Source organism: Lagopus leucura, unplaced genomic scaffold (assembly GCF_019238085.1).
Source record: "Lagopus leucura isolate 7727_CA_CO unplaced genomic scaffold, USGS_WTPT01 Super-Scaffold_100002, whole genome shotgun sequence".
NCBI classification, from domain to species: Eukaryota; Metazoa; Chordata; class Aves; order Galliformes; family Phasianidae; genus Lagopus; species Lagopus leucura.
The window spans coordinates 20,308,589-20,320,331 of record NW_024962263.1 but is presented as its reverse complement, the minus strand read 5'-3'; the positions used below and the strand labels follow the sequence as shown (position 1 = coordinate 20,320,331).

General features: G+C 40.2%; 1 protein-coding gene across 1 annotated transcript; it reads left to right on the top strand.

Moving 5' to 3' along the window:
- The first annotated feature begins 1,879 nt into the window (after positions 1–1,879).
- On the top strand, positions 1,880–9,010 carry OTULIN (OTU deubiquitinase with linear linkage specificity). Its single transcript, XM_042870080.1, has 7 exons — positions 1,880–1,951; positions 3,128–3,201; positions 3,472–3,566; positions 4,729–4,872; positions 6,085–6,210; positions 7,271–7,540; positions 8,773–9,010. The coding sequence occupies exons 1-7, from the start codon at positions 1,932–1,934 to the stop codon at positions 8,965–8,967; spliced, it is 924 nt and encodes a 307-aa protein (XP_042726014.1). The 5' UTR covers positions 1,880–1,931; the 3' UTR covers positions 8,968–9,010.
- Positions 9,011–11,743: the final 2,733 nt, after the last annotated feature.

Genomic DNA, 11,743 nt, shown 5'->3' with positions numbered 1-11,743 from the left:
ATTCTTCCTATACTGTTTGCTACTCTGACTGACTTTTTAAAAGAATCCTACTTCAAACTGTTTTCCCATCAGAATGTCTGAAGTTATTTTTTCCTGCCTAAGCATTCCTTGTATTATTTAGAGAGAGTTTAATTTCCCTTATGAGGGAAAATTAACTGTTCAAAGAAGATGAATAATTTTTTGTCATGTTTTTAGGCCTGAATTAAAGCTTAAGTCCTTCCAAAATACTCACATTAAGTTCTACAAGAATATGCTTTTCTTACTCTTTATTGTTCTCTTGTTTTTAATATTATTCAGTATACATAGGTCTGAGTAACACGTAATTTTGAAAGGTCTATAATTTGCTCTCTGTAAAGAGCATTATACCTCTGTAGAGGTATAGAGTATTCCTGTTTGGAGTTTAACAAAAGTACGTGATTCATGGGGAGTATTATTTCTGGAGCAGAAAACTCTTGCTCATTAATGTTTTGTTCCACTCCTACCAGTACCTGAAGCCTGTGACTAGCATATAACATTCGTAATTTGGCCTTCCAATACTTAAAGAGAATCTGTCAGCAGGAGGGAAATCAACTATTTACATGTATAGATAGAGAGAGGACAAAGGGGAACAGTCTTAAATGAAAAGAGGAGATATTTGGATTTGATGTTGGGGAAATTTTTCACTGAGGGAGTGCTGAGGTCCCGTCCCTGGAGATGCTCAAGGACAGGTTGGATGGGGCCGGGGCAGCCTGTCCCGGTGGGTGGCAGCCCTGCCCACAGCACAGGGTTGAGACTAGGTGGGCTTTGTGGTCCCTTCCAACCCAAACTGTTCTGTGATTTCTTTTTCTCTCATCCCCTTGGTTGCAGGAAAAGACTTGCTTTGGAGCTGAAGCTGTCAGGGGTCTCATAGGTGACTGGCTCTTTCTGATATGTGACATTGCTGTCCCACAGATGGGTTCTTCCATCCATTTTGCAGTGAGCCAGCTTCACACACAGAGCTATTTAATTTTGCCCACGATGGGGTGCTAGCTTGTAGTTCCACAAAGCTAGCACGCCTTTACATATCCACAGCATGATACTGATGTCAGTTTGCACCCACACATTCACGTTCACAAGCAAAATCATTGTCATCGTTTCCCATTGGTTCTACGTACCCAAACATGCTCCCTGCCGGTGCGCTGGGGTATTGTCATTTATCCTTCCATTCCATGTGACACCGAGCGCCCGGCCCGGCCGAGATGGGAAGGAGAGGGGGAAGGAGAGCAGTTTCTCTGAACACCGCGTGAGTCTGCAGAAAAGCCGCTGTCGCGGGACTGACACTTGCTTCATTGGGGTTTCTGGCGGATCTCGGGTTTGTAGCTGATAGCATCCCCGAGGGAAGCATGTGTGCAGCCAAAGCTGTTCTTGCACAGGCAGAGCGGGAGCTGAAGCCGTCCTGCCAAGGAGTGTTTGACAGCAGCTGGGCTGCTGTGTTACCTCAGCAAGTGCTTCTAGGGCTTGTTCCTGCTTTTGGGTAATTAAAGGAACCTCTGAATGCCCAGAAGGCAGCTATTGAAATACCGTGCCTTCCTTAAAAATGTGATGTTGTTCTTCCGTGAGAGAGTCACAGAGTCACCTACTCCTGCATTCTTCAAAGTCAGGATAGCTTTCAGGAGTGGATGAGAGAACCGCACGGCCTTCCTGCGGGTGCAGCACAGACACAGAAGAAAGCAAGGATTGCAATGCAGGTGATGAAGCATGAAAAGGAAGCTGGTGTTCCTTCTAATGAGCTGGGCTCAGCAGACACAGTCACTGAGCAGAAGGAGCAGCCTGCAGAGGAAATGAGAGAAGAAAATCTATACAGAAGTACTGGGGGACCTGAGGGGACAAATAGGATTAAATCACTTGCGACACATGATGATGATCCTAGAGATTGTGAAATATATTTGTCTGTGTCTGATAATCCTTCAGCAATGGAGACACCTGTGGACAGGTAAGGATTTATTTTTTTTATAGAGAAACTTTTTCTTTTGGAAAGAGGTGCTTTCAATATGTATAAACTATGCTAGAAGTCACTCTTGTTGTTGGGTACTAAGTTCTTATTTTATCATAGTGTTTTCAAGGTATATATTCTTCAAAGTAGATATTCTTGAAATTCTTCACAAACCCTGATGTATCTCAGTTTCTGGTGTGAAATAAGATCAGGTGTGGAAATTAAGATTTGTCCAATGCCCCAATAATTAGGGTAAGGACTTGGGATATGCTTCTCTGAAACATTTCAGCAGGCTGTATTCTCTTATGGGGTACTGTGTTTAGTATTTACCACGTTGTTTCTCTCTTTAATTCATACTTTAGTATTGTTAGAAATTGAATCTCAAGCATCTGCTTGAAACTTGAGTAACTACTAAACTGTGGTTTCCTACGACTTCACTACAGATGACAGTTTCCTTGCATTAGCCTGTCATTGACTTTATATTAAACGTTTTTGGTCAAGTGCTGGACTGGGCTGCCCAGGGAGGTTGTGGGGTCACCATCCCTGGAGTTCAAGAAATGGTTAGATGTTGTACTGAGGGACACGGTTTAGTGGGAATACTGGTGGCAGATGGATGATTGGACTGGATGATCTTGGAAGTCTCTTTCAACCTTGGTGATTTTATGATTCTATGATTTTTCTTGTTCTCAAGGGAAATATATGCAAATGGGTTAGCAATGTTACTTCTTATTTCTTCTTAAGAAAGCAGATTTGGATGTAGATGAGTGTAATTTAATTACCACCTGGCTGCACAGAACCCTGCCTTGCAGTTTCCGTAACTGCTTGTCCTCTTTCAGTCATATGAGATGAGTGAGATCACTGGTTGTTGCTCAACACCAGTAGAATATAGACTTAAAGCTTTGGTGAGCAACGTGTTTTTAGCTGTGTGCACAGATATAGTATTTATGTATATATGACAGAGCATTGTGGCTTTTATCTTTCACAAATCTGTCCTTTCAAAATTACAAAGAGACTCTAGTGCTCTGTAGACCCCATACTGCTGGCAGAAGTCCAGGCAGCTTCATTACTAACATTGGTGTCATAGTGAAGTGTTTAATGAAAATGTATAAGATGGAAATCAAATCAAACAGCCGAAAAGATTAATGACAATTATTTGTACTGCTCCATTATGTGCAGTGTAGTGAGGAGGACATTTGCTGTGAAGCAGAAGAGAGAGAAGATGCTACACACTTGCAAGACAAGCTCTTCAGGTATGTTTGAACTTTGTGGTATTTCAAAAATGGTATTACAATTAATTGTATATTTTTGTTCGTTTGCCATTTTTGAAGCATGTAGTTCCTTCCCCACCAATAGCTCTGTAGCAGCTCTGTTATTGTACAGCCAGTCTCTTTTGGCACCAAAGTGACTTTAATGTGATAGCATGTGTTCAGAAGTGCAAGTTAAAATGTTTTTTTTCTATGCTGTTGTATGTTCTGTTTCATGTTTTTTGTCAGTGTAATTTGCAAGTTCTATATTGACAGAATATAAATTAAGTGTTGCGCCTGAAATGGATATCCTGGAGTATTGTGAAAAGGAATGGAGAGGAAATACACCAGTAGCAAAAAGGATGAGAAAGGTATATTTTCTACTTTCTGACTTCACTGGGCTTTTTATTTCTGTGTTTCATAAGTGGCTTTCTACACAAAAGATCTTTAAAACAGGAAAGGTAATAGCAATATTTTTCAGTGTCGTGTCTTCAAAGTGGCTGGTAACTGCATGATAGTTTTGCTCATACTTATTAAGAATGTATGTTCAGTAAGGCTACTTGTGACAGGCTAGGATTTTTGTTTATTGCTCTTCTTTGTGACTGTTTTCAATTTAAATTCAATTTATTTCCATAAAATAGTAACCCTAAGGGCTATTGAAATGGCAGACCAGGTGGCCAAACTTTTATTTTTTTTGCTTTTGTTTTTTAGAAGGAAGTTAACTGAAGTAGGTGAATCACTTGATTTTTAAGATGGAGAGCTTTGTTGGGTAGGATCAGTTTTGTTTTGCTTTTAATTTTTTTTTCCTGATACTTATTTTCTGTACGTTTTTTGACAAGTTTTCTTGAGTGACAGCAGTAGAAAGTGAAGTAGAGATTGGTTTGGGTGTTCTTCATTTTAAATTGTGTTGGAGAAAAAAAATAGTGGTATGCACGAACATCTTGTTAGACGAGCTGAATAAACATACTAAGCTTCAGAAGCTCAATTTCAGCATTGCTTCTTCTGTTACAAGTGTTTGTATGGGAACAGCAAAGAGGGGACAAATGTGATGAGACATCAGAAACTTCTGTTTAAATGCAAAATTTCCCCTGAGACATAAATAAGCTGCATGTGACAAGTATTGGGTAAATGGCATAAACTATTGCTAGAACTTCTTGTTGTAATCATGCTGTACTTTTAGGTGTGTTTGCGTTTTGTTTCAAACCTAAGTGTGCTGGCTACCTACATTCCAAAGATATTTCTGTTGTGTAGTCAGACAGTCACAGACAGTTACCTACTTCAGTTCCATTGGTTTCTTGTTTGTTATTTAGCAGAACTATGGAAGTTTTGTTTTTGTAAGGCAAAATTCATGACATGAAGTCATACATACTTCCAAATCATTTGATTGATCAAACCTTTCTTTGTTTTTGAGAGAGCTTTATCATTAGGTGCTGATGTTCCAATTCCTTTATGATACTGGTGCCTTGAAACATCTCACTCCTTTGAAATGATTTATTAATGCTTTTGTGTTATTTGGATTTTTTATTTTCCTAGGGATATGAAGCAGTTGCACAGAAGTTTGCATCCATAAGGCAAGTACGAGGTGATAACTACTGTGCTCTCAGAGCGACTCTGTTCCAGGCACTAAGTCAAGCTACTCAGTTACCACGCTGGATGCAGAGTGAGGATTTTACTGCGGTATGTGTCAAGTAGGTCTTCTGACAGTAGACAATGTCTATAGCCTATTGGGTGATTTTGTGGTCTCACTTCTCTGTTACATGCTCACACATCAATATCTCTTGAATTGAGAAGCAGTAGTGTTCTGTTGCATTGTAGGTTTACAGTGATGGCTCCAACTTGGAATTGAGTCCACATCTCTGTAGTTCCTAGTTTATAATGTGTAAATGTTCTGGTACTGACTGTAACATTGCCAGTAGAGAGAACATAGTGCTAATTCGGAGTCCTTGTAAAATGAAAACTGGTTGGTCATGGCTGACCATGGCTGACATATGCTGCTCTAGTCAAATGGCTTACTTAATATGAAGCACAAACTACTGCACAAGTTCTAATGGCAAAATGAGTTAATAAATGAGAGCCCAGAACTGCACATACAATTGGTGGTGTGTCCTTCAAGAGGAATGTGAAAGCTCTTAAGTGAGCAGACATAGCTGTAGCATGGAAGCAGTAGAAAACCTGTAGCATGTGAGCGGGTCTTATACTAGAGTGTCATCTGCTGCATCAACTGATCTTCAGGTTGTATTCTTTCTAAGAAACTTTGTCCCCTAGTTCAGGGAGTTCTCTGGAAAGAAAACACAGTTTTTGTGTTCTGGGCTAAGCAGTTAGTGCTTCACCAAGAAATGTGTTTGGTCTGGTGGATATGGCATCTTTCATTGCTGCTTCCGTTGGTTCCAGCAAACTTTCAGACACAGTCACTGCTGTCTGCTGCTGGACTTTAAAAACAAGTCTTGAGTAATTTAAACTTCTTTTTCTCTTGCTTTATATCAGGGGATAGTAGTAGACCAGTGCTCTGACTGTGAGATGGCAAACCTCTGTGTCCAGAGAGGCTGTGGATGCCCCATTCCTGGATTCATTCAAGGCCAGGCTGGATGTGGCTCTGGCAGCCTAGTCTGGTGGTTGGTGACCCTGCACACAGCAGGGGGTTGAAACTAGATGATCTTTGAAGTCCTTTTCAACCTAGGCCATTTTATGATTCTATGATAGGATGATACGATTCTATGAAATATTACCCAGCCAGGTGTGTTCAGTTATGGTCATAGTATGACATGTTCAGAAAAACACAAGGAATCATGTTAAGATGATGAACAATAAAAATATAATAATAATAACGTGCAGTTCTTTCTTTCAGGATTTCTTAATTCAGCTGACTTTTCTTCCTCTGTTAACTTCCAGCTTCCTGAGAACTTGTTAAGCAAATATGACTGGATCAAGCAGTGGCAGCTAAAACAGAGACCAAGGAGAAAGACAGGAGAAATAAGTGATGAAATAAAAGAATATTTATTGCTACTAAAGAAGAAGGTTGGAAAAGTATTTGTTTGGTTTTCGTCTTTGTCAAATGGGAAAAATGACAAATAATTTTGAGTAGGGATGCTGTCACTAGTGAAGCAAAACATTTACCTATGTATACTGCAAAATATCAAAGACAGACTGGTCTTCACCGTTTGCTTTGGCCCAATGCTGGAATTCATATATATGCACCTGTGCAGAAGATTGTTAAAGATTCTATGAAGAAATCAGTGTAATAGAGTAACATTTTTCTTCTGTTATTTTTTGTGTTTGTATGAAGAAGTGATGTATATTACCATTAAGTCTTGTTGCTGCTTTGAACAGCTCATGGAAAGAAAAAAACCCGCAGAATAATGCTGAAGTAATTTCAAAGGAGTAGTTTTTGTTTGTTTTTTTGTTCTTTAACCTAGAATGAAAACAGGGCATAACAGTTTTCCAGAGAATTACACATCTACTTTGCTGTATTCCCCCTTCCCTTGCTCCTGAGAAACTGCAGTCAGAGGCTACCTGTACTGCTTACCCCCAGCTACCAAAACAACGTGGCCAAATAAGCACAATACAGACAGACATTCTAAATAACTGAAATATAAAGAATGTGAAGGTTGTGGATGCCCCATCCCTGGAGGTGTTCAAGGCCAGTTGGATGGGAGACTGGGCAGACTGTTCTAGTATTATTTATGGAGGTTGGTAGCCCTGCCTGCAGCAGGAGGTTGGAGCTTGATGATCCTTGAGGTCCCTTCCAACCCAAGCCATTCTATGATTCTATGAAGGACACAGGAAACAAAGCCCATTACCTTTCTCCTATGACAGCGTCTTTTGTCACCTTGTAACTATTTCCAGCATCCCCCTATTTTGCTTTTGTTGAGGACCAGATAAAGCAAAATCAGACTAACCCAGCATGACCTTGGCAGAGCAACAGCTGTGAGTATACTGTAGTGTTTCTAATAATGTCAAAGCCTTTCCCAAGTTAAATTCAGAGTACCTGTGCTGAACATCTGACAATTCATGAGTTTTGCAACTCCTGCACAGTGATGGCTATTGATATGTGTTGTACATTGTTTTTGTTTAACAGTGGAAGTGTGTAAGTGACATCAAATGTTCTGCTGAGAAACAAGAAGCTTGTGATGAACTGTTTAAAAATGAAGAGGAGGAGTACAGTCTGTATGAAGCTCTGAAATTCTTGATGCTTAACACTGCCATTCAGTTATACAATGATGAGAAAAATGGAAGGAGAGTTCCCATCTTCTCGTGGCTACTGTTTGCTCGTGATACATCTAGCAACCCTTGTCAGTTAATGCATAATCACCTGAATCAAATAGGTCACAGTGGAGGCCTTGAGCAGGTAAGGAGAGATTGTTCCTACAGCACTTGGGGTTTTTTTGCTTGGAGTTCTCAGTTTCAAGGGGCTTAAGAAATCATCCAGCTTTTGTTAGTCTGTCAGAACTTATTGTAGCCTGGTCTTTCATTGGGAAAAATTATAGTAGAACTACTTGTACTAAAAATCTTCCTTATAAACACTAATTTTGTGTGGCGGATAACATTTGGGTACCATTCTTTGGAAATAAGGTATTCTTTGGATAGTAGCAATTGTCCTAGTGTTAACAGTTAAGACACTATAATAATATGATAAATTCTACCACGCAGAGAGATGAGGTGATTCTGTGTAGTACATGTACTTGCTGAATTCTGACAATGATTGTCTTGTATGTTGTAGAAACTTACATAAAAGATCCCAAACAAAACCTAGCAGGTTGAGATGAATAGTTCTAAAGATTGTAGGTAACATCAGTTTAAAAAATTGATACGGTACTGCAGTTATACTCAGTAGTTTAAAGACACTAAAAGCACAGAAGTATTATGTTTGGTTCATGTTTATTGGCTAGTAACTAGCATAGATGAGACAGACTACTGTTAAATTAGCTGATTTGTTGTAAAGGTGAAGCTGCAGTGTTTTTTCTTAGCAGTGACCGTTCTTCTGACAAGTTTGGTCAATAAATGATGTTACATATTTTCACACTGACTAAACTTATTTCTTTTGGTGATGCTTGCTGTAAATTGCTATTTAGAACATGCTTGTCACTGTAGTAGACAAAATGAAGAAACTGGAAAAATCTTCTCAAGTCCATTTGATATGTACAGGCTTTGTAAGGGCTTTCTGTCTGCAGCTGATTGGTTAGAAGGTCAGAGTACTCACAGAAAGAGGAAGGATCACTGCCTGAAACTGCTCTTTGTCTGGTTTGGTGACTTAATGGGATGAACGTTGATGTGAAAGTACATCTTTCCTACCTGCTTGTGGCAGTAAGGAAGTGAGGTTCTCTGAACAGACCACCGTTTCTTAAGGAGCAGTATCTTACTATGCCATTTCTGCAACCAAAGAGCATGGCATCTTCGAGCTATTTATGCAGCAAGTCATGGATGGTTTTAAGCATCAAGGTACTGCATGTATATACATTCACATTTTATCAGTTATGTTTTTTTATTAAAAGTAACATCCAATTGGTATTTCTATAAGAAACACCTTGTAGAAGGCACATTAAATTTTACAAGTTCTATTTCTGCTTTGTTCCAATATAGGTGGAAATGTTTCTCCTTGCTTATGCTCTGCAGTACACCATCCAGGTGTATCGACTGTATAAGTGTAGTACTGATGAATTCATCACATTTTATCCCAATGATCCTGATGAAGACTGGCCTGTGGTGACTCTCGTAACTGAAGATGACAGACATTATAACATTCTGGTCAGAATGTGCCAAGAAACAATGCTATAAAGGGGATTTTGAACAGACACACCTGTGCTTATGGAGGTTTCCAGTGCTATTTTGAAACAGCATGATGATGAAACAGGTGTTATTAACCTTGCAACGACTTGAAATTCTTGTTTTAGAAGTTTGCATCTGGACTAAAATATCAAACAGGTTCTGTCTCAAGCATAATTCAAAAGTTTTGCAACTGTGGCTTCTGTTACTGATGTAAAATAACAAGTGGGAACATTTTCAATCTTTTAAGAGCTTGCTCTGAAATTCAAAAACTATAGATACTATTCTTTTAAGAAGTGATGATCTTCTGTAAGATGTGAGCTGTCTTGTGCCCTCTAAAATAATGAGATACTGATGAATTCAAATTTCTAGAAAAGTGTCCTAACAGATCGTTGTCTGCCTGCACACAAGTAATTTGTGTAAATCAAGGTCTGAGTAATTCAATGTCTACCTTGTGTTTAATGGTGCGAGAGAGGTACTTAAAAGTTTTCTATTGCTCTAGACCTGAGTGTCTAATTTAGAAGCCAGGCATCCGTTACACTGAAAGTTAAGAGTTCTTCCCCTTCTGACCTCTGGAAAAGATTATGACAAAAGGCATTGGCAGTAAAGGAATACAAATCTCATTTGTTAGCAAGTCACAAATTCAAAACCTGCACAAAATCAACTTCAGTTGTAGTAGCTGATATGAGATGACCACGTGCACGCAAACTCCATGGCTGTTAACATTACTGTTTCTGTAACGTTAAGCTTTGCCAGTAACTGCTGTGGAGAACACAGCACAAGTAGATGACAGTAAATTTATGGTGGGACTCCTCTGCTCTTGGGGGGAGCACGTAGGTGGCTCTGTGTTTCTGCTTAGGAATATTCAAAGTTGTTTAAACAGAAAAACTAAAGGGGGCAGTGCTGGCATACCTAAACACAACGGAAGAAAGACTTCACCTCAGTGGAAGTATGACCTACAGATGATTCTCCAAACAAGAGCGGTGAAAATTTCCATATATTTGGAGCTGTGTAATACTGAAGGCTGTTTAAGGGCTAGGTTTAAAGAGTTAATTAATACCTATCTTCCATCTGCTCCGGTGAAAGCATACAGCAGAATTTCTTCATACGAAGGAAAACAGTGGCCCAGATGATCTTGGGACTTGCTGGGCTTTGCATTGTTACATGTGGTTGGTTGGCTGTGGATAGAGCTTAGAGAAGTGGAGCAGCGAGCAGGGTGGAGCATTGGGGCTTGGTGCAGCTCTGAGAAGCTGGTGCTGAAACCAGCCCCACGGTGCCTGTGGGAGCTCACCCAGAGCTGGGCCGCCTGGGGAAATGCAGGTGTGTTCAGTTCAGGAGCATAATGCATGCAGATCGTTGAGTCAACACAGACAAAATCCAGGCCAAGTTTGTTTCTGCGGGACAGCAACGGCCCTACCACACATTTGGGAGAGAAGATGTAACTCATTTTGAACTGGGATAGTAATACAGTAAAACATCCCCATGTAGTTGTTAAGGGAGGTGGGGAGAGGGAGCTCTTGCATTGCATATCAGGTGCATAGCTCTCATCCCTAATACTTGGGTCAGTTGTGCATCCTGTTGTCATAAGACCGTGACTGGCCTTGGTTCCACCAGTATTTTAGTTGGCAGGAAAGGACTGAAAATGTTTTAAGATGGCCAAGTGTTCTTTAAGAATGCTCCCTTTTTTGGTAATGGTGGAAACCCATGGTGAGCACATTCTGGAAGCTTTCCACTAGATGAATCATTGTACTGTGGCATCGACTAACATGCTTTAAATCAGACAAACGCAAAGGTTGTTTTCATTTACACATTTGTTGAGGAAAATCAGAATCTGAGAAATGAAGAGGAAACTTAATTAATTCCAGCGAACTAAAAGTGGAGCAGGGGCTGGTTAGCACAGCTTCTTGGAGGAATGTGTCCATTTCTGAATTGGAGCTGATGAGGTGCCCTTATCCTGACTTTTCTTCAAGATGATAGGGTGCAAAAAACAAAGCAAACGACAACCAAAAACCAAGAAACCCACCAACAACCAAAACAAAAACAACAAAAACTCAACCGTGAAGAGGGAATTACAACTACACACACACAAAAATTCAGTAATCTTGTTACTTATTTTAAAATTCCTGTATCAAGATAGAAAACGCAGCTGCATTTTTTTCTCCACTTGCAGAACTATATTTAGCCAGTGTCTCAAAATGAAGACAGTTATTTGACACAAATTTAAGACAGTTCAAAGTGTGTTGGATGATGCCCTAGGCAGCCTGATCCAGTGGGTAGCAGCCCTGCAGGGAGTTGAAGCTGGGTGGGTGAAATGCTGCATAGTGATGAAAACTAGAGAGATAGTAGCAGGGGGGCGAAGTCTTTGCCTGCAGCAAGCGAGGACAAGCCCAAACACAGACAGCTGTGGATACAAAAACAAAGGAGGGGGAGAGGAAAAAAAAAAAAAAAAAAAATGCTGCTTACCTTCAAAAGACCTCAAGTACACAAAGATCTCTAGCAAGATACCCCTGCCTCTACTACCAACCCCTAAATGAGGTCTGGGAAGGAGTGGATTCTGGCTCCACCCATTCACTCAGGTACATTGCATACAGCTGAGCTCCCCTGGGTTGACCCCACCTTCCCACAGGTGCTCAACCAGCGGTTCAGGCCATGACTTAGCATTTTTCCACTACAGTGGGCTTTAAGGTTCTTTCCAACTCAAACCATTCTGTGATTGTTTTGGGGGTAGTTTACTTTCCTAACACAAAGATGAAGCTAAACAAGGTTCAAGAATGATGTAGGTGGAGAA